Raw genomic sequence first — 22,995 nt, 5'->3', positions numbered from 1 at the left:
TTTATGTAATAATTGCCATAATAGTCAAAGCTTGAAAGAGGGTTGAAGTTATTTCTTGCAATTTAAGAGCCACGATTTGAATAATAACATTGGTATATATATCATAAATTATAATTAAAACAAAATAAATAAATATATATTTAGATTGAGGTATGAATAACTTGCTCTTTTTAAGAAGATTTAAGTTTAATAATCTATATCAATTTAGCTGTATAATTTTTAATTTGTCCCTTTGAAAATACAACAATCCAACAACAACATTGGATAACGTAAATAATTTTGGAATAGTTGAAAAGCAAAGCTCCACCAATAAAATACAGTTCTTCAACATAAAATTATACTCTATTTTGTATAGTGAATAAGTCGGGTATAGTGGAAAAATTGAAGACTCATCACTTATTTATAGTTGGAATTTAGTGGGTAATGTTTTTATTTTTATATTCTCTATCCTTACTAATTTTGATTGAAGAAAATTAAGGAATATCATTATTAAATTTTGTTAAGTTGAAAAATCTTGTTGAAGAAGGAAAAAATAGAAATATAGATTTAAGAAGATTTACATAAATACATTGAACCAAACCATTGAAAATAATAGAGTTGGTATTAAAAGGTTGTACATTAAATTTAGAGTCATTTAGAGTTGATTTGGACGAATTTTGATGCAAGATGCGTTGATGAATATTTTACACAATAAGTTATGACGATTCGTAAGAATTTTGTAGTCAATTCGGGCGAGTTATAAGGATCTATGGTCATAAATTCTTATAATCCATCAGGATTATGATAAGATAAATTTTACCATTAATTTTGAAATTTGTCAAGATTTGATCATAAATTATAGTAATTACTAGGGCTGTACAGGGTAAACCGCATTAAACCGACAAATCGAATCAAATCGAAAAAAAAACCGACTAGTGGTTTGGTTTGACTTGGGTTGGTGTTTGGAAAAAAAACCCTACCATTATAGGGTTGATTTGGTTTTAACTAAAAAAAGTCAAACCGAACCCAAATCGACCCGATTATAGATATACTACTTTTAAATTATGTTATACATAAAAATATTTATTAAAATGTAATTTATAAATATTTTTTAAAATTTTTTCATAATTTTTGTTTTCTTTCTTACATTTAGATTTAGACTTGAGAAACTCATCTAAATAATATACAAAAAAAGCTCATCTTATAAAGTTATATTATAAAGTTAAAACTTCAAACAGTGTTCTGTCTCCATCTTATATGTTGATATTTTGTACTAGAACTTTTTTTAAGAAGCACTGCTCTGTGTTTTTTATTAAATACTATGAAAAATCCGAGAAACTCGAAAAACTCGAAAAAAATCAAAAAATCCGAGAAAAATTGATATCGAAAAATTCGACTTTTATTGATTTGATTTGATTTATAGATTTAATAACCCGACACAAATAATTTAATTTGATTTATAAATAATCCGAACCAACCCAGTTCCACCCCTAGTAATTACTATGACAAGACAAGTTTTATCGTCAATTTCTAAATCCTAGTGATTTGTCAGAATTTTGCTATATATGAGAAGTTATTCCAGTAAATCTTTCCTTAACGGAATTATTAAGCGTTTCGCCATGTTTCATTGTGAAATTAAAAAAAATAGTCTTTGTTGTCAAAGTAAAAAGAATACCTGAAAATTGACGACTTGTTTGAGTACTAATACAAAGTTGAGTTGTTTTTGACTTTTTGTGACTAATTTGAAGTAAAAATATTTTTTTATTGTTTTTAAAATTTTTGAAAATTTCATCGCCAAATTTAGAAAAAAGTGAAAAAATTTCATAGTCAAACGTTGACATTGAAAAAACTTCTATTTTTGGCATATCTCCCCATAGTTGTTAAGAGAATAGTAAGAATTTATTTTTGCACTATAGACTATAGTTAAGTACTCCAATTGTTGATAATAAATATTTTTATTTTATTTTATTGTATTTTTCTCCAACAAAATTTCCGAAACATATACAAAGTTACCAACTAGACAATCTGAGCTTTATCAGTATCACCCCTTTATATTCTCACATTCCTCAATTCCAACATTTTCCTCTGCCGCCTCCTTTCCTCAAATCCCACAACCAAAAAGCTTTCGAGGTACTTTTCATGATAATTGTACTACTTTTTTTATCTGTTTTTTCTATTGAAAACAGTCTCTCTGTCTCATTCTATTGGAAATAGTCTCTCTATCTCATTCTATTGGAAACAGTCTCTCTATCTCTCTATTTCACTGAGTATATTGTTGTTGTTGATATATATGTCATGTGTGCAATGATTTAAATATAACCATGATAATATTATATATGTGTGTGTATGTTTTTTCATGTTCTGATGATCTCAATTTTGTCAATAAAACCTGATTTACTTATAGATAATCTAATGAAACTTCGAATCAACCACTAATACTTGCGTCGATGTGACCCTTTCATATACTATGAGTGTGTTGTTTTCTCAAGGAATTTTTCCTACTGGTGTTGTGGGGTCCACTTTGGCCAATCGGTACCCTTTTGTTTATTTATTTCATCTCATATGTGGTGAACTTGGAATAATTTTGTGGAAAAATTACATTATATGTACAAGTAGGGGTAGGGGTGGAGCTAGGTAGGGTTCCCTTCGACAGAAATTATATTATTTATTTATGGATATAGTAGTTGTTGAATCTCGTATAACTTGTTTATGTTTTTACTTCTTCGTATTTTGAACCTCCATTGTGTACAAGAGGTATCTTATGTGTTCGTATGATTGTTTGCCGTTAGGCTGTTACATTGATTTGGTGTGGTAGACATTATGAGAGAAGCTAGAATGGATAGTGATGATGACTACACGAAGGATGGGACCGTGGACATCTATAAAAAACCTGCTAACAAGAAGAAAACCGGAACCTGGAAGGCTTGCCCCTTCATCCTTGGTATGATTTTTTACTTAATCCATAGAAGTAGTTGTGCATAATTCAGTTAAAAGTTATATCAGAATGATGTCGTTGACATGTCAAGGTTTGAATTTACAGGGGATGAAGCATGTGAGCGATTGGCGTACTATGGTATGGCTACAAATTTGGTGAACTATGTTCATGAACAGCTCAATCTAGGTGTTGCTGCTTCTTCAAAAGCTGTAAACAATTGGACAGGAACCTGCTACATCACACCATTGATTGGAGCATTCTTGGCTGATGCCTATCTCGGGCGATACTGGACAATTGCTGGTTTCTCATTCCTTTATATCATTGTAAGTACTAAATGGCTCTTCTTCATTTTTATCTTTTCATGTTCTTTGATAGGAGGGTATGGAGGTCGCAGATAAGTTTAGAAGGTTAGAAGGTAGTAGAGAGTTGTTGTATTTCTAGCCTTATTCACGTAATTGGCTTGGTGGTAGTAAAGAGCGTCATGTCAGTCATAGTATTAGCCTTTTCATGTAGTCTGGTGTATTTTCGTATTTGATATCATCTGTGGTTTATTGTGGTTAGGTGATTGCACCTTGTTGTTGTTGTTACGGTTCCTTGCATATATGCTCCGCACTGTTTTGCTATTAGTTGTCATGTTTCTCTCCACTACCTTTTTTCTTTTAATTACCGCTTTGATTTGCTTGAGCCAAGGGTTTTTTGGAAATAGCCTCGCTACCTCTCCCAGGTAGTGATACAGCCTGCTTACACTCTGGCCTCTCCAGACCCCACTTGGTGGTATTTACCTGGGTATATTGTTGTTGATGTTCTTTGACTTAAGCAAGTACACATCAGTAACTTAGAATGTAGTGGTTTTCAGTGTAGCTTCAGATTGTATTTTCTATGTTGCTGAGAGTTCTTGTTGTTCAGATTTTGAAAGTCCTATCAGCTTTGGCTTCTTGAATACACATTGTGCTAAAGTTGTGAAGAATTAGTGATTCAATTAACTTATTCGAAACTTAACATGTCCCAATGGTGTTTTTTTTTTACTCGAGCACACTGACTTTGGCGGAGGAATTGATGAACTTATCTTGTTTATGTAGGGAATGACACTCTTGACGTTATCTGCTTCTGTAAGTGGACTAAAGCCAACCTGTAATAAAGATTCTTGCTACCCAACATCATCACAGAAAACAGCATTCTATGTTTCGATCTACTTGATTGCCTTAGGAACTGGTGGCATCAAACCTTGTGTCTCTTCCTTTGGGGCAGATCAATTTGATGACAATGATGAAAACGAAAAGAAAAAGAAGAGCTCTTTCTTTAACTGGTTTTATGTCTCAATCAATGTCGGTGCTCTTATCGCTTCATCAGCTCTAGTGTATATACAAAGCCGTGTGGGCTGGGACTGGGGTTTAGGTGTTCCAGCTGTGGCTATGGCCATTGCACTAGTGTTCTTCTTTTCAGGTACCCGTCTATATAGGCTCCAACCACCAGCAGGGAGTCCCCTGACTCGCATATTTCAGGTGTTTGTTGCGTCCATCAGAAAATCCCATGTCAAAACTCCTCATGACGAGACTCTTCTTTATGAGACTGCTGATACGGAATCCATCATCGTAGCAAGCCGCAAGCTTGAGCACTCGGAAGAGTTCAGGTAACTCTCCAATCCCATTGTAACCTTTCTCAAGTAAACTAGCTAGCAAAATATAGTTTATGAGCTATTAACATCATAATTGGGAAGGCTGCAAAACTTCATTCTAAAAGAGTATCATGGAAAGAGAAGTAAAGGACTTTATACAATCTTCTCTATTGCATCACTATTCTTCCTTTGCATTTTTTGAAGACATAATATATAGATATACATCTTAACCTTACGTCAACCGACAACTAAACACACTTAACTTTGAGGATGCACATCTAGACACCTCAATTCATCTCCACTATGTATGTTGAACAACAAACTTACAAAATGATCATTTAGGCACCTTCAAAATTTATGTGTCACATGAGCATTAAGTGTCCACGAGATACAGTGAGACATGCTGAGGTATCTAGATGTGCATTCTCAAAGTTGGACTATTTAGTTGTCGGTTGAGGCAAAGTTAAGGTGTCTCTCTTAAATATGTCTTTTAAATGTTAATTTATACTATATTAAAAGCACGAAGATCCTTAAAATATTGATTGAACTTTTTGTCCTTCATTAAAGGGCTTCACTTTAGACAAAATCGTCTTTTCACCATTTTTCTTCAATTATTTTACCATTATTTTAATAATATTAAATATTCACTATTATACAAATCCTAAAATAATTGGCCTATACAAATCCTAAAATAATTGACCAACTCCTAAATATTTAATAAATTCGTAAGGTAAAAGTTTTTTTTTATTAAGGTATCTAGCTATTATATCTTTATTTATTAGTAATAGGTAACAACTTATATTTAGTACTTAAAAGTGACTAAAATTTTGCTTATTAAATCTTCTTTTATTTAAACTATATTAAAAGTTCAAATTAAGTACACGAAATATTGGCATAAAAAGTAGGAAATTTTATTTGTTGTTAGGATTCTTTTAAAACTTATAAGTTCTATTAGTATTAGTATTCTTGATGTAAAATTTCGTACTTTTATGCCAATATTTTGTTTACTATTTTTTCCTTTCTTTGAATTCTTATGAGCAATATAATTTATTGCAGAAGTTCATAGTTTAGCAAATGAAAAACCTCACTATTCTTTGATACATTAACTTGTATATTTCATAGCTAAAGAAATATGAATTACCGACGACAAGTTAACAAAAAAATAAAATTTATCGCTTATTCTATTTAGTAATGAATTAGTATCGAATTATTAGGAAAAATATTAAGTACGAGTAATTTGGCAATTGATTAATGAGGAGGTTTTTATCTAAGTCTATTTTTTTCCTATAATATTTATTGCCAGATAAGGTACACACACTTTGATCACGCGCAAAGCACGTACACTAAACTAGTATGGTACAATGGTAGTCGATTCTCTGGAAGTTAAATATTACTAAGTTGTAGGTGATTAGTGGTGGAGGAGGAAGCACCACAATTAAAGTTTGATATGATAATAAATAATAAATATAAATTGGACACAAATTTTACGTGGAAACCCCTCAAACAGATAGAGGGGAAAAACTACGAGGTAGAAGAATTTTACTATGATAATATGAGAGTACACTGCTCTGAAAAATAAGGAGAAAACAACAATTAACACTTTTCTCTTGTAAAAAGAACAACTCACTAAAGAGGACACTCAAGACTACAATATTTATGTTGATGTATAACTTTCTTTGTGTTCTTACTCTTTTGGATTGTATTTTTTTTGTGGGATGATCTAAATGAGGGCAAGAGGCCCTCTATTTATAGGAAACTAGAAACACATAAAATCCGCGTATTGTACCTCCCTTTTTGACTACGCGTTTTGTTCTCTTTTTGACTATGCGTTCAAAATGCATTTTGTTCCCTTTTTTACTATCTTGCATTCTCCCACTTGAAGATTTAATTGAGAATCAATTAAGTCTTCACACCTTCCTTTCTACCCAATTACTGCAATGTTACATTTCTGCTAGGCTAACAGAAGACCGACACCATATAAACTTGTTACTGTTGATCGGCTTCGTAAACATATCTACTAGGTTGTCATTAGTGTGAATTTTCTGAATATTCACATTGCCTTCTTCCACCTTCTCACAAATAAAGTGATACTGAACTCGTATGTGGTTTGTCCTTGAATGAAATGCCGGATTCTTTGCAAGATGCAAAGCGTTCTGACTGTCACAAAACAAAGCAACCTTCTCTTGTTTGTGCTCGAGCTCCTCCAGTAACATCTGCATCCATATTGCCTCTTTGCTAGCTTGTGTAGCTGCTACATATTTTGCTTCCGTCGTAGATATAGCCACGATAGATTGCAGTTTTGAAACCCAGCTTACAACTCCTGCAGCAAGAGTAAACACATAACTTGTGGTGGACTTGCTTTTATCAAGATCACAGTCTTGCATCTTGAAGCGTCGCAAGATTTTCTTCAAGTAGTTCTTTTGAGAAAGCCAAATCTTCCTATTATTTCTGTCTCGGTGAATTTGCATCCCTAGAATCTTATTTGCTGGTCCCAAGTCCTTCATTTCAAATTCCCTAGCCAACTATGCCTTTAAATTTGTGAGACGATCTTTGTTGGGGCCTGCTACCAACATGTCATCAACATACAACAGCAAAATAATAAAATCGTCATCACCAAATCTCTTGTAATAAATACAAGGATCTGAACTATGTCTGTTATATCCAAGGCTTATAATGAAGGAATCAAATCTCTTATACCAACATCTCGGCGCCTGTTTGAGACCGTATAAAGATTTGTTCAACCTGCAAACCAAGTTTTCTTTTTCCTGTTCTTCAAAACCTTCTAGTTGGAGCATGTAAATTTCTTCTTAAAGCTCTCCATGAAGAAATGCAGTTTTGACATCTAACTGTTCCAAGTAAACTCAAATGTAGCACACATTGCTAGGACCACTTGAATTGTTGTGAGTTGAACCACCAAAGAAAATATCTCATTGAAGTCTATACCTTCTTTCTGAGCGAATCCTTTCACCACCAATTTTGCACGATACTTCTCCACTTGATCATTACCATTGCGTTTGATCTTGTAGACCCATTTGTTTCCAATGGCCTTTCTTCCTTGTGGTAATTGAAAAATATCCCATGTTTTATTTTTATGAAGAGCTTCAATTTCTTATTGCATTGCTGCCATCCACAAAGATGATTCTTGGTCTTTCATAGCCTCGTGAAAGGTTGAAGAGTCTCCATCCTCTATTAATAGACAATATGCAACATTGCCCTCCATAGAATAATCTGAGTGCCAAGCTAGTTCTCTTCTCTCCCTAGTTGACCATCGAATTTGTGGAGTTTCGATCTTAGCTTGCTCTTGTTCTTCGTGCTCTGGTGCTGCTTCAGAAGAAACTGGAACTTCTTCTATTTCTTTAGCTTCAATTGTAGTAGTCTCTGATTTTTCTTTCGAAGTTCTACCTTCTTTTGCTTGTATCTTATTTTCAACAAACACAACATCCGTGTTGATTACCACCTTGCGGGCAGTGGGATCCCACAAGTGATACCCCTTGACTCCATCAACATCCCCTAAGAAAATGCACTCCCTGGATTTCGGATCCAACTTTGATTTTTTTTAGGTGTTGTACATAACATAAGTATGACTTATGAATATTTTGTAAGCGAGAATAATCAGTTGGTTTTCCTGTCCACAACTCTATTGGCGTTTTTAGATCAATTGCAGTTGATGGTGACCGATTGATCACATAACAGGCGGTTTTGACTGCTTCTGCCTAGAATGGTTTTTTTGATCCTATAGTTGCCAACATAACTCTTGTCCGTTCCAACAAGGTTCTGTTCATCCTCTCTGCTACTCCATTTTGTTGTGGAGTATATGCCACAGTGAACTGCCTTTTAATACCTTCTTGTTTACAGAAGTTATCAAATTTATCACCAGTGTATTCTCCTCCATTATCGATCCTCAAACACTTGATCTTTTTCTTAGATTTAAGTTTCACCCGCGCTTTGAACTCTTTGAAAACTGGAAAAACATGTATCTTTCTCTTAATTGGATACACCCAACTTCTCCTGGAGTAATTATCGATAAATGACGCAAAATATTTCGCTCCTCCTAGGGACTCCACTGGTGCTTGCCAGATATCAGAGTGGACCAGATCTAATATTTCCTTTCTTTTAATAGAGGAACTGCTAAACTTCAGTCTATGTTGCTTACTGGTAACACAATGCTCACAAAAGGATAGTGAAACCTTTTTGAGCCCTACAAGAAGCTTTTTCTTAGCAAGAATCTTCAAACCTCGTTCCTATATATGACCAAGTTTGCGATGCCACATCATCATTAATTCTTCAAATGAACTTGCTGGCGCGGTTGATGTTTTTCCTTCTTGGTGTGTTTCACCTTTAAGCATATATAGATTTGCAGCAAGTTTTTCCATTTTCATCACTACACGCGCTTCTTTTGATATTTTCATGATTCCACCATGAGTCTTATATGAATATCCATTATCATCTAATTATCCCAAAGACAATAAATTCTTACTCAAGTCTTTTACATGTCGTACCTCCTAGATGGTGCGTACCGTGCCATTATACATCTTTATTTTGATGGACCTAATACCAATAACATCTAAAGCATGATCATCTCCCATGAACACAGACCCTCTTGAGATAGGATTATATTGATGGAACCATTCTCTCCGGGAAGTCATGTGCCATGTTGCTCATGTGTCCATGATCTAAATATCAGTGAAACGTTTTCTGCCTTTATTATTTGATATTTCTTCACTACATAAAAAATATTGCCATCATCCGAGGTACTTGGCACATTTCCTTGATCATTTGATGACTTAAGGTGTTCACTCTTCTTCTTGAACCGACAATCTTTCTTGAAGCGCCCTTTCTTGCCACAGTTGTAACACTTGATATTCTTCTTACTTGTTGATTGAGATCTACCATGATTGTGACTCTCACTGGGGCCACATTTCGTTGATCTTCCTCTCACCATCATCAAAGCTTCAGCTTGATGCGAACTTGCTTGTCTGTCTTCCTTATTTTTGCGCCGATTTTCTTCTTCTAAGACAACGGCTGCAATTTCATCGAAAACTAGACTATCCGTATTATTTTTCAGGTTGATGATGAGTTGATCATACGAGTCAGACAGACTTTAAAGTAGAAGCTCCACACGTTCATTCTCCTCTATTTTGCAACTCATTGTTGTAAGTTGCGAAAACAAAGTATTCAAAGTATTGATGTATTCAGTAACCGACATGGATTTTGCCATTCGAAGAGTATACAATCTTCTTTTTAAGAAGATTTTATTATGCAAAGACTTGGCCTCGTACAATCCCGTAAGAGTATCTCATATTTCCTTCGCCGTTCTTTTTTTAGCCACACTAGACAATACTTGATTAGCTAGTGTCAAGTGTAGATCAGCAACTGCGTTGCTTTCTATGTCGTTCCACTTGCTGTCATTAGTAAAGTCTGTGGGTCTGCCTTCAATTGCAGCTAAGCAATTGTCTTTTCTCAATATCGCTCTTATTTTCATTTTTCACAATGAGAAATTAGTCCCATTGAATTTTTTAACATCAAACTTTGTTGTACTCAACATTGTTATTTGCTTCACGCCCTTCTAGATTATTTCTGAATATTTTTGCAAACAATCGTGACAAACTGTACCGTCACCGAAATTTACTATTCTCATGAATAGTACTTTTCACCGAATTTTACTATTCACGAAAATTTACTATTCACGGATAGTACATTCGCATAAAACAGACAGAATAACCGAGGGCTCTGATACCACTGTTGGGGGAAGAAGCACCACAACTAAAGTTTGATATGATAATAAATAATGAAAATAAATTGGACACGAGAATTTTACATAGAAACCCCTCAAACAGATAGAGGGGAAAAACCACGAGGTAGAAGAATTTTACTATGATAATATGAGAGTACATTGCTATCAAACACAAGAAAAAAAATAATTAACACTTCTCTCTTGTAAAAGGAACGACTCACTAAAGAGTACACTCAAGACTACAATATTTATCTTGGTGTATAACTATTTTTGTGTTCTTACTCTTTTGGATTGTATTTTTTTTTGTGGGATGATCTAAATGAGGGCAAGAGGCCCTCTATTTATAGGAAACTAGAAACACGTAAAATCCGCATATTGCACCTCCCTTTTTGACTACTCGTTCAAAACGCGTTTTGTTCCCTTTTTGACTATCTTGCAATTAGAACTTCTTTGATAAAAACTACAATTTATGTTGTCTGGGGATCTTTGTAAAACTTCACTTTGATTATAGATTGCTACACTGTTATATTCATTGTTGGTCTGTATGTACTTAGATAGAGTGACATACATCTTTTCGGTCCTTGTAAGTTTCAAAATATGCTTATTGTGCCATTATTTGCGTTTGTAAGAGACAACCCGCAGAGTGATCTGTAGTTTTTCTCCGAGCTGCTGTCTGTGTCTAGAAGACTCATTTCTTGACCTCGGCTTAATGCTTTAGCAATTCTAGCCATAGGACATGATATTCATATATCCTTGTGTATATATCTCGAACATTTGAACGTGACCTTAAAATTCAATTCTCCAAAGTTGCCATTCTATTTGCTTACTAATTTACAGTATGTAATGGCCACTTGAATAATGAAACTCAGGTTCTTTGACAAGGCTGCTGTGGAAACTGAATCTGATAAAGTCAATGGATTGGTGAATCCGTGGAGGCTCTGCACAGTGACTCAAGTTGAGGAGGTCAAGTCGATCATCCGTCTACTCCCCATATGGGCTACTGGTATTGTATTTTCCTGTGTCTATGGTCAGATGAGCACCATGTTTGTTAACCAAGGCAACATAATGGACAATCGCATGGGACCCCACTTTGAGATTCCATCAGCATGTCTATCCCTATTTGACACGCTCAGCGTTATTTTCTGGGCACCTATATATGACCTTGTCATCGTTCCCTTGGCACGAAAGTATACAGGCAATGAACGAGGATTCACTCAGCTGCAGAGAATGGGCATCGGTCTTGTTATTTCAGTATTCGCCATGGCTTCTGCTGCAGTTCTGGAGACCATTCGGCTTGACATGGTAAGGAAGAACAACTACTATCACCTCAAGCACGTTCCTATGAGCATCTTCTGGCAAATTCCTCAATACTTCTTGATTGGATGCGCGGAGGTGTTCACATTCATAGGTCAGCTGGAGTTCTTCTATGACCAGGCTCCTGATGCCATGAGAAGTTTGTGTTCAGCCCTCTGTCTTACGACTACTGCATTAGGTAACTACCTAAGTTCTCTCCTTGTTACAATCGTGATGAACGTGACCACAAGGCACGGGAAGTTTGGATGGATTCCAGATGACTTGAACAGAGGCCACCTTGACTACTTTTACTGGCTATTGGCATTCCTTAGCATCATCAACTTTTTCGTGTATCTCTGGATCTCGAAATGGTACACTTACAAGAAGGTTACTGGGAAATCCTAAACATGATGTTCATCGTGTTTATTCTTCTGAAGACGCAAACTTTCTGTAGATATGGATTACAACTGCTGCTAGTTCCGACGAGAATGGTTCTATCCATAAATTTTATTTTATAAACATCATTTTAAGTTCCTAGGTGAACTCTTTCTTGACTTGTTCATTAATCTTAGTCTTCTTTGAGACTTGTCCTTTCCCCTTCTTTTATGGCCTTTTCCCCGGTGTGGATCAGTGCACTTGTAGTAGCTTTGGTCATCTCGAGGCTTTCTTCCTCAAGTTCCAAATGCCGCGTATCTTTCATATTCTTAATGCTAATATTACAGGTCAAATGCATCTCCATATGATCCCAATTTGGGGTTACAAGCTTGGACTTGTTGCTCATATGATCAACATCTTTTAGTTCATTTACTTTATTCAACATGTGATGAAGATGCTTATGTATGGCGTTTATTTTAACTGACAAACATAAAAGAAAACGCCCTTAATTTAGCAATAGAATATGGCCACAATATCTTCACCTAGAATTATACTAAAAAAAAGGATGTTTTTAATTTCATAGAATATGTTCTTTTTTGTTATCGATAAGGTGCCCTACCCTTCATAAGACATAGTAGAGGTTTAAGAAAGATTGATTTATGTTAGAAACTAGTGTAATTGACACCCGAAACCCTTTTGTTATAGCTATATATACCACTTTTTGTTCTGCGTATATCTATTTTTATATTTTGAAATATTATACGTCCAAATTTGAGGATTTGGCATATACATAGATTTATCAGAAAATGTAGGTTTATGAAATAGATGATTTCAACGTAGGCGAGTTCATAGTATATGTATGGATTTGATTAGTTTTAAATAGAGCTGTTAAATGGGAAATTTACATAAATGTACTATATTAAGAAAATATTTATCATTTATAGAAATAATATTTTTTTTCACTGAACATTTATAATACATATTAACGAGAATAATTTATAAAACCCATATAATACAAGTTTTATTCATGGATAATATATTTATCACATACTTTAATACACTTATAATACATTGTGTCAATTTCTTACCAAACAAGTATAATATATTTTAAAACACCTATAATACATTTATATTGCATGCATAATTCACTTTTAATACATGACAGATATATCATAATATTGCTATATAATGCTATAAATGGTAATAAATAAAAAATATCGCTAAAACCAATAATTATTTATTAAAAAATATTTTTCCTAGTAATTTTTCCCTGTTAAAATGGGCTGACTCAACCCAAACCCTGAAGGGCTAGCGAGTTAAATGGGTTAAGACGGGCTGACTCTTTTAACTAAAGGGCCAATAAAATAACAATCTAACCCAGCCTTAAGCGGGCTACGAGTTGGGACGAGTTGACTCTTCGATCAAAAGATGGACAACATTGGCCCCTTAGAAATACTATAGAACATTGATGAACACAACACAAATACGAAAAAAATTCACATGTCCATAAGTTGTATACACTTTAGTGGAATACTTACAAAATAATAAAAAAAGGCAAGATACAACAGTCAACATTCATAAGATTCATCAAAACAACATACATTATATGATCATTGTTTTCATAAGCTAGACAAGAAAGGAGAAATGAAAAATTAGGCATAACACAAAAGTAAAAGAGATCAAAGATTCATAGTTATAATAACTTCAATTGTCTAATTCCTGAAGATTTAGCAAAATAAAATACTACGTAAAATATATATATATATATATATATATTAAAATTCACGACTCATGGACTGACCTCTGAGGCTCGCGGGTTGAGCCTATGAGGCTGATGGGCCAGATGAGATTGGGCTAAAAAGTCTCTTTCCTGAATGGGCTAAAAAACTTAGCCCAACCCTACTTAATACAAGGGTTGGGTTGGGCCGGCCTCATGGGCCAAGTCTATTTTGACACCTCTAGTTTTAAAGTATAATTAAACTTGCATTTATTGCTTTTTTCGTGTTTCATACTTGATAGGTCAAAATATTTTTGAAAAACAAATTCCTCAAAAATGAAGAAAATACTCCTTCTCACCAACCCAACATCTCCAAGCGCCACCCCTTGACCATCTCACCCACCCACCACTTGACCACCATCACCATCCCTAAACCCTCACTCCCCACCCCATCTCGCCCACATAATAGTTTGCCAGATTATATATAAATACTTTTGAAATAATATTTTTTTTGCTTACTAACCAAAAACTTTATTTTCCAATAAAACACGTTCCTTCATACCCAACACAAATTATATACTAGTTATACACATGGTATACATGGATAATATATACATTATACATCTCCCAATTATCTTTAGTTTAAGTGCTTGAATGAACTACTATTTGAGTTAATTTTTCGTAAATTAAATAAATAATTGAAGTTTCTTTCGAGAAGAGGAAAGAGATAATTATGTAGAATGTCAGCTCATAAATTTTACTGTAATTTACATAAATTTTATAATGTTAAGAGTTAATTACATTATTTCTTACTTTTTTTCAAATTACAAAAATTCCTTAAAATTTATGGATTTCAAATGTATCACTGGACTTCTGGATACATAAGGGAGGGATGCATCCGAGAGAGGAGGGGTATATCAGAAAGAGGGAAAATATATTCGAGAGGGTGATTGAGATGTATCAACGAGAGGGAATTTTTTTTAAAATGAAATGATAGAATTTTAGAAATTATGGTAAAATAACATGTGTATTTAGGTAATTTTTCCTAAATTTTATTTACCATCTATTTAGCTCAACTTATACAAATTAGGAAAAATGATCGTTTGACCATATTATTTACCAAAAAAAGGGCTAGACGGAGCCTTTCTTCTTCTTCTTCTTCTTTGTTCCTTTCCCTTTTATTTTAAGATTTGATGTACTGCAAATGTGAATCGTTTCAAACAAATTATATATTAAAAAGACTCGAAATATTAAAATAATTTTATATTTATAATTTATTTTGAGTTGGTCGAAATTGAATTGTCAATGTATACTTCATATATAGTTAAACTATATTCAACTTTTTGAGTATATCATAATATATACGGTATAGTCAATATATGGTTCATACGTAGGTAAGTTATATTCAATTTCTGATTATATCCTAATGTATAAGTGTAAACTCTCCTTCACGACCCCACAACGACTTAATACTGACACATACCCTTTTTTGTTACTCTTTCTAAATTATCTGTGCAAATAAAATGGATAAGGTGCATTCAATCAGAGGTTCACAAAACACTTACCTTTTCATAGCTAACACTCACTACATAGCTATTATTCCAACAAACTGGAACACAGCTTCAAACGATGATTCATCTAAAACTAATTCACTACTCTATGACACCAAATCATCAACATGATTTTTTAAACAGAACAGGCCATTACCAAAGGAAAGACCTCGTTCGATGTCTCTGCAAACCGAATGATTCAAATTCAGACTCAGATGCCCCTCAACCTCCACCTACACCACCTCAAGGAGACACCCGTCAGCAGGAACTGCTAGCAAGGATTGCCCAGCTTCAAACACAGAAAGTTCGTCTTACTGATTATTTAGACGAAAGATCCGCTTATCTATCCCAGTTTGCTGAAGATGCCAATACTGAGATTGAACAAATTGGTGAAAATGCACTCAAAGAGCTTGATGAAGCCGGTGAAAGAGTCTGTCAACTCAACTGTATATTCATACAGAAAAAGGAATTTAAATTCATTCAAATACACAGCTTTTGATTGTTGTTGTTTCTTTTCTTTTTGGAGCAGATAATGGGAAATATAGAGAGCCGGATGCAAGCTTTTGAAGAATCAGTAGAGTTAAACAAACAGGAGATTGAAGAGAATGAGAAGAAGTTGTCGGACTTCGTAGACCAAATGGAGGAAGAGAGAAATGAAGGTCTTTTCTTTAAGAACTTAGGGCAAAAACAACCAGTGGATAAAGCAAAAGCTATGAAGGAAACAGAGAAGATGATGCAACTCACTAAGGAAATTGCCGAGTCAAATACTAGAAAGAATATCTACCTTGCACTTATGGGCTTCGTGGTAGCTGGGATTACGAATGCCTTGATCTCTTCACCATCTGACTGGGGAAAGAGTGCAGTTCTTGGAGTGATCTTGGTGGGTTTGCTTTCTCAAGTCATCTACGAGCAGAAAGTGTTGTCAGAGACAGAAACAAAGCAAAAGCAGACATCTGAAGACGAGAAAAAGTGAATCCTCTCGTCCATCGATTGTACAAAAACAGCAAAATGTTAGATATTAATGTAGCATGAGTTATAACCTCAAATAAAACGTTATTATTCGAGGCTGATATATCATGCCAACTTTTCTCTTGCATCAGTGTATCCAAGTCTCATGGCAACTGCAGCCACCAAAATTGGATAAATGTAAGATGCTTTATATTGATCAACAAAATAGGACATGTCAACTTTTACTTTCTAGAGATAGGGGTGGCATCCATCAGTTCGATTTTTTCGGTTTTCAATTTATGAATTAGAAAACCAAAACCCAACCAAACATAATTCGTTCAGTTGAGTCTTTTATTTTGAAAAACGTTCAGCCAATACATTTTGTTCCAAAAATGAGTTGGGTCAAACGGCAAAAAATTGGGCAAAATCAAAAGATAATTTGTACACTAAAAGAGTAGCCTGGTCGGAGCATTTTTTGCTCATTTCCAGTAAGATGTAATTCATTGATTAATCACTAATACACATTTTAGTTGACCTCTGATTTTGATAATTTATAAAGAGGCAACGAAATATTCGGAGGCCTTCGATTCAATTGTAATGTAACATTGTTATTTGAAAAAAAATGTTTAATCATCAATGGGTTGTGTTTTTGATAACCGAAACATAGTCAGTTTTTGGCACTGGGGGATAGAAGTCTGAAATCTAAATATGAATATTGAATATCGACAGCATATCTCCAGCACAAAGTAAGAAGGTATGATCAAAGGATCCCTGATTCACTAATCCCTATTGTGAATTCTTTTCCCTAAACAATAATATAGCTATTTCGAATGGTGAATCTAGTGATCCCAAGTACTTTTTTTTTAATAAACTAGTGATCCCAAGTACTATCCTTTTGTTTTACAATCTGATAGCATTCTGTCTTTAAAAATGTCAGTGAAGTAAAATGTGAGACAAATAATCTCTTCTTCCTAACTTATCATTTAAGCCTTTCACATTTTCTCTAATTTGAAAAGTTTTAGCATCTTTACAGAGATACAAACACGTGGCAACTTGCGTTTTATGTTAGGAAGCAAACTGCTACTGATCCTCGTTTTACAATCAGGCAATTCATATTGGGTGTGATGGAAGTGCAAGCACAATTTACCTCGTGAATTCCAAGGTCTAAAAGAAACACTGCAAAGTACAATTGATAAAAAATTCCTACTCGCACGGAAAACCCATGATGGCACAATAAAGGGAAACATCTTCAAAATGGAGATCATGCCTGTTTTTTATCAATGACAATCATAAATAACCCCCACATCCCCCTCCCCAATAACGGCATGCAATGGGCTTGATTCTGCCGCACCCATAATCAATCTTTTGATGATATTTTTTCGTTTACCTACATGTGTAGATAGCAAAAGAAATCCAAGGACAATAGCAATACCTTAACATTAAGAATATCTCAACCCAATAAACAGCCCAATTGTGTTGCACGAACATCTCTATTTCCTCTACTGTCCCCTCATTTTTCTGCACCAGAAATGCAAATGGACTAAAGTTTAGTACTTTACTAAACAAAAGCAAATCGTGCTTATCAGAAGATAGGAGATGCAGGGAAGATTTCACTGCCACTCAGCTAGAATTGAGTTGGCAGCATATTTCTTTCAAAATCCAGTATTTTAGAGTCTCAATCATAAAGAATACCATTCAACCTGTATCAACCACAGAATCTTAAATTGCTTCTATAAAAGAAGCACATAACAAAAACCACACCTGATTAGCAGAGCATTAAGCTTCTGGTTGGATATCCCATTTTGCAAAAAATGCATCAGTACTCACCTGAAGTGAGTAGAGGGCTTACTTACAACTTAAAAGAAGAACTATCATATACAGGTCCGACAAACTTGGTTTGATAGTGAGAATAATAATGGCAGCCCTGCAACCATGAAGATATGCTTCTCTTAGTACATTGTGAGATTACATATGCGGGAAAGTGAATCTAGGTTACTGAAGAGCTACAGAAAGGAGATTTGGACCTGCAGTTGAACTTCCTGCTCGGGGTAGAAATTGGTATCTGAAACCCACCGGGTGTGTGCTTCATAAAAATCATGTTAGAGTTCAGCCATAAATAACTGCTCTGACAAGTATATTCCATGTAATTGCAGTTGGACAGATTTTCCTATTAAGGGCATCATTAAAGAATAATATAGCATCTGACATTCTATGGCAAGAACAAAACCCCTTCAGAGTAATATTATAAGAAATAATATCGGGCTGAAACCCGCCTCTTAATATGAGAGCCCAAACTGCTGAAGCATTTTTGCAGTCTCTAGCCTTATAAAATCCCTCCATAAGGGTGTTATATGTGACGAGATTTGGGAAACATTCCCATTGGCTCATGCTCAAAAAGAGCTGCAAAGCATTCTCAAGGTTTCCAGCAGAGCAAAGGCCGTGAATTATAATGTTAACCATGGTCACATCAGGCTTGAATCCCTTGCTAACAATTTGACTCAATAACTTCAGGGCCAGGTCTACCTTTTTGCTTTGGCAAAGGCCATCCATTAACAAGCTATATGTTATCATGTCCGCCGTCCACCCTTTCTGCAGCATGTCCTCCACAAGCTTATAGGCGTCACCAAATCTTTCAGCTTTGAATAATCCATCTATCAACACATTATAGGTTACTACTGTTGGCGAACAATTCCGACTGCTCATTTCACCCAAAAATCTGAGTGCGTCCTCTGTTTTAGATGCTTTGATGAAGCCATTGATTAGTGCATTGCAAACATGAGAACTTAGTGTACGTCCCTGTTTAGCCATCAAATCAAGCATAGCAGTTGCTTCATCCAATCTTCCTTCTCTGCACAACCCCTTAACAATAGACGAGTACGCATATGAATCCATGCATCTTTCTCCTTCATTTTCAGCTTGCAAGACTTTCAAAGCCTTGTTCACATACCCATTCTTACACAACCCTTGAACTAGAATTCCATAAGATGTTGAATCAGCAACAACACCATTCTCATTCATAAGCTTCCAAATAGAAACTCCTTCATCCACCATTCGATTCTCAAACAAACCTCTCATCAATATATTATAACTAGTAACGTTGCGACAATCTTCCTTCCCCATCAGCTCCCACAACTCAAAACACTTTTTAATCTCCCCAACTTTACAATAACCATTAAGTAAAGCACCATATACCACAACGTCAGGTGATAGTCCAGTCTCAATCATTTCCTTAAAAATCCTCTCAGCCTCATTGACATTGCCCAATTCACACAAACCATGAATCAACGTACTACACGTGAACAAGTCCATTTTTTGTGCATTTTTCTTCATCCTATCCCAGAGTTCCAATCCCTCATTAAACTTACCAAATCTACATAAACCATTAATCATCACATTATAGCTAACCACATTAGGGTAAACATTTGACCCACTTATCAACCGTTCCCAAATCTTCTTACCACTGTCATAATCACCATTTTTCAGAAACCCATCAATTAAAATATTATAACAGGTCACATCTGGATACAACCCTCTTTCAAACATTTCATCAAACACCTCTAAGGCCTTACCCAAATGTCCATTCTTCGCAAGTCCGTTGATCAAAGTTCCATAACTATACACATCTGGCCTCAAGTTACTCTGCCACATCCAATCCAACAACTCTTCCGCCTTATCAAATTGTCTCTTTTTACAAGCAAGTTTAATCAAAACATTGTAAGTTTCCAAATTTGGAGAGACACCCATTGTCCCAAAATACTTGAAAAACAACTCAGCTCTACTCAACTGATTCGAAACGACAAAAGCATTAAGCAATGTATTAAAAGACCTAACCCCAGGTACACAACCAAAAATGTTCTTCATATTCTGAAAAACTTCCATGGCTTTATCAACCATGGAATTCTTCGCATACCCTTTGATAACAGTCAATGCAATATCCTCAGAGCATAAGCATTTCTGGGTTTGAATCATATCAACGATTCGGGTCATGTGAGGAAGGAATCTTGGGTCGGAGAGTTTCCTGAGAATATGATGGAAGATAATGGCGTCGTGAGTGTAATTTGGGTGTTGAGAAGCTATGTCGAATAAGGAGAGTGCTGCGTTGGGATTCTTCTCGGATTTGAGAAGCTTTAAGAGGGATTTTGGGGAAAGCTTCTTGGGTAACATCGCCATGAACTGAAGGAGTTTTCTTGGTTGGATTTTTGGGTCTCATTGTTGCATTCTTAGTGTTGGGGTAAGGCCGAATTTAGTCGAATAATATTATAATAACAAAAGGAAAAATAACAATAAGTTGATAATAATGAACGTAAAAAGAAAATAAACAAGACACAAATTTTACGTAGTTCGTGTGACCTAATCCACATATGGAGAAATGGATTTTATTGTATCAATAAAACTATAAAATTAGAGTAAGCACTCTAATTAATTCCAAATAACAAAAGAATAACCTCACAAAATCACTTCAAAAAAAGGGTTCACACATGTTTTCTAACACTAACTCTCTTACAAAATAACTCTCAATGAAAATACAAAGAAAGAAAACAATAAAATATTTTCGTATGCTTGAAATGTGTTTCAAGTAATGGTCAATTTTTTTATTTATGGGGAAAATAGTTGTCAAATGTGAACCTTATCAAGTATATCAAATTTTTGACAAATATGATTGCCAAAGTTTAACATTTATAGCTTTCAAATCTTTGACAAACAAAGGCCATATTACACTTAGAATTGAAATCTTACGACCAGTGTAGATTTCTTGTTTTCATAACTTCCATTTTGCTCTTTTCAGCTGCTGCCTGAGAGGGTGAATTTTACTTTGCCGAAAGAGTAGCGGCGGCAACCTATAATGCCCAATGTCGGATTTAATAGAAATTTGAATTTAATTGGGAGGACGTAAGTATGTTCTACAATTTTCAAAGGCTTTAAGAATTGAATGTAATTATAAGGTTATTTTTAAATTTTAAATTTTATTTTTGTTTTGTTTTTGTTTTTGTTTGACCTTGACAAGATATTATTTGTGTGAAGTCTTGTCAATAAGATAAAAGTTAAGCAATTTTTGTACCGAGAAAATAGCTAATACTTTATGGGGGTCCTATTACGCCCCTAAGCTATTTAAAAATAGAATTAATTCAACCTTAACTGCTGATATGACATAGAGACTGTGTTTCACTCTTTTCAGGAGAGTGAGAATCAATAATAACACTAAATGTTATTTTATAATATTTTTATAAAATATATATTTTCTTTTCTTTTTTCCCCTTAATTATCTCTCTTTCTAATTTCTCTACCTGTACTTCCTCCACCATTACCATGCCGAGCCATCATCCTCTTCAACCACAATCCTCCACGCGCAAACTCCATTGGAGATGCCCACTTCACGGTGCCATACGAAATCTAGTCATTACTATCGAAAACCTTTCTACAACTCAACCCCTCCCCCCAACAAAACTCACCAAATTAATCCTCCCATCTTTACAACACTCAAAAAATTTGACCTATTTTCGCTCACATTAATTCGATCCAAATGTATTGAATCGACAAAATTCAACAATCAATTAACCTAATCAGTTGCATAAAACAATAAAAAATCTGAAAAAGTGAACAACAATAAGGGGTTTATTGGGGGTTTCGGGAAGGATAAGATTGTGAGTAAAAATTGATGTATGATTTTTGGTGGATTTGAGCTTGAACTGTCACGATCCAACTCCGTAGGCCACGACGGGTATCCGAACAAGACACTCGCGTATACCCTTGCTAACTATAGTAAACTTGTCTCCTATTTGAGGCATAGTGTGCCAACATGCAAGATAATATATAAGCCGATGAGGTTATCGTAGCATATAGGCACAACTGTACATACATACATATACACAACCCACATACGTGTCCACAGACCTCTAAGAGTAAGCCCCTAAACACATAATTATATACATCGAGGGTTAGTACCCAAAATCTAGGCTCCAGCACAATGGAGCGCTTCTGAACTGCTGAACGGGACTCCTATGCTGGTGGATCCCCAAAGCGTGTATCTGAACCTGCGGGCATGAAATGCAGCCCTCCCGAAGAGAGGGGGGTCAGTACGACATATGTACTGAGTATGTAAAGCATAACTGGAAGCATATCTAAAATAAAGAGAGCCAGGGGAATAAATACATTACTTAAGAAAACACTGTACTTGTACCTTGTGAATCATAAAAACATGCATGCTCATATTATACAATATAGCCGGCCCTTTCAGGGGCTCGGTGAATCATATAACTGTAAGACCATCATAGGGTCCGGCGCCAACATCCTCTTATCGCTTCACATCATCATATATACACATACGTACTCGGCTCTCTAGTGAGGGACTCGGTGAGTTATTCATGTCATTGTATTACCATGTTCTTATATAGCGTACTCGGCCCTTTAGTGAGGGACTCGGTGGATAATGCAGTGAACTGCGCACGATAACGTACCCGGCCCTCTATGGAACTCGGTCATACCCGGCTCTTTATGGGATTCGGTCATACCCGACCCTTTATGGGACTCGGTCATATCCGGCTCTTTATGGGACTCGGTCATACCCGACCCTCTATGGGACTCGGTCATACCCGTCATCATATAGTCCTTAGGACTAGGAGCTTATGCATCAAGTACTTCTCAGCATATAGAGTTCAAGGAAAGTAGTTCAATTTACTACAAGAGTTTGACATTCAGAAGTGAATAAGAGATACGAATTACATTTAGGACTTAAGAGTGGAGTTACCCCAGAGCTCGTATCACCTTTTACTTACGTCTAGGACATGACAAAGGAAGAGAAAGAATAAGCTTTACATACTCTCTACTTTCCCTCATGGAATCATCATATGC

At 35.2% G+C, this 22,995-nt stretch overlaps 3 protein-coding genes across 3 annotated transcripts; 2 read left to right on the top strand and 1 right to left on the bottom strand.

Annotated features, from left to right (window-relative positions):
• Positions 1 to 2,021: 2,021 nt before the first annotated feature.
• On the top strand, positions 2,022 to 12,140 carry LOC129881524 (protein NRT1/ PTR FAMILY 8.1-like). Its single transcript, XM_055955710.1, has 5 exons — positions 2,022 to 2,109; positions 2,769 to 2,920; positions 3,020 to 3,237; positions 3,994 to 4,544; positions 11,133 to 12,140. The coding sequence occupies exons 2-5, from the start codon at positions 2,800 to 2,802 to the stop codon at positions 11,959 to 11,961; spliced, it is 1,719 nt and encodes a 572-aa protein (XP_055811685.1). The 5' UTR covers positions 2,022 to 2,109; positions 2,769 to 2,799; the 3' UTR covers positions 11,962 to 12,140.
• A 3,031-nt stretch (positions 12,141 to 15,171) lies between these two features.
• On the top strand, positions 15,172 to 16,398 carry LOC129882363 (uncharacterized). Its single transcript, XM_055956622.1, has 2 exons — positions 15,172 to 15,628; positions 15,728 to 16,398. The coding sequence occupies exons 1-2, from the start codon at positions 15,278 to 15,280 to the stop codon at positions 16,169 to 16,171; spliced, it is 795 nt and encodes a 264-aa protein (XP_055812597.1). The 5' UTR covers positions 15,172 to 15,277; the 3' UTR covers positions 16,172 to 16,398.
• A 1,509-nt stretch (positions 16,399 to 17,907) lies between these two features.
• Positions 17,908 to 20,387, bottom strand: LOC129882362 (pentatricopeptide repeat-containing protein At3g09060). The gene is made up of 2 exons (XM_055956621.1): positions 18,171 to 20,387; positions 17,908 to 18,070 (listed from the first exon to the last, which is right to left on the bottom strand). Exon 1 carries the CDS (start codon positions 20,314 to 20,316, stop codon positions 18,253 to 18,255), a length of 2,064 nt encoding a protein of 687 aa, XP_055812596.1. The 5' UTR covers positions 20,317 to 20,387; the 3' UTR covers positions 17,908 to 18,070; positions 18,171 to 18,252.
• Between the last annotated feature and the right edge of the window lie 2,608 nt (positions 20,388 to 22,995).

Source organism: Solanum dulcamara, chromosome 3 (assembly GCF_947179165.1).
Source record: "Solanum dulcamara chromosome 3, daSolDulc1.2, whole genome shotgun sequence".
Taxonomy (NCBI): domain Eukaryota; kingdom Viridiplantae; phylum Streptophyta; class Magnoliopsida; order Solanales; family Solanaceae; genus Solanum; species Solanum dulcamara.
This window is presented reverse-complemented; position numbering and strand designations above follow the sequence as displayed.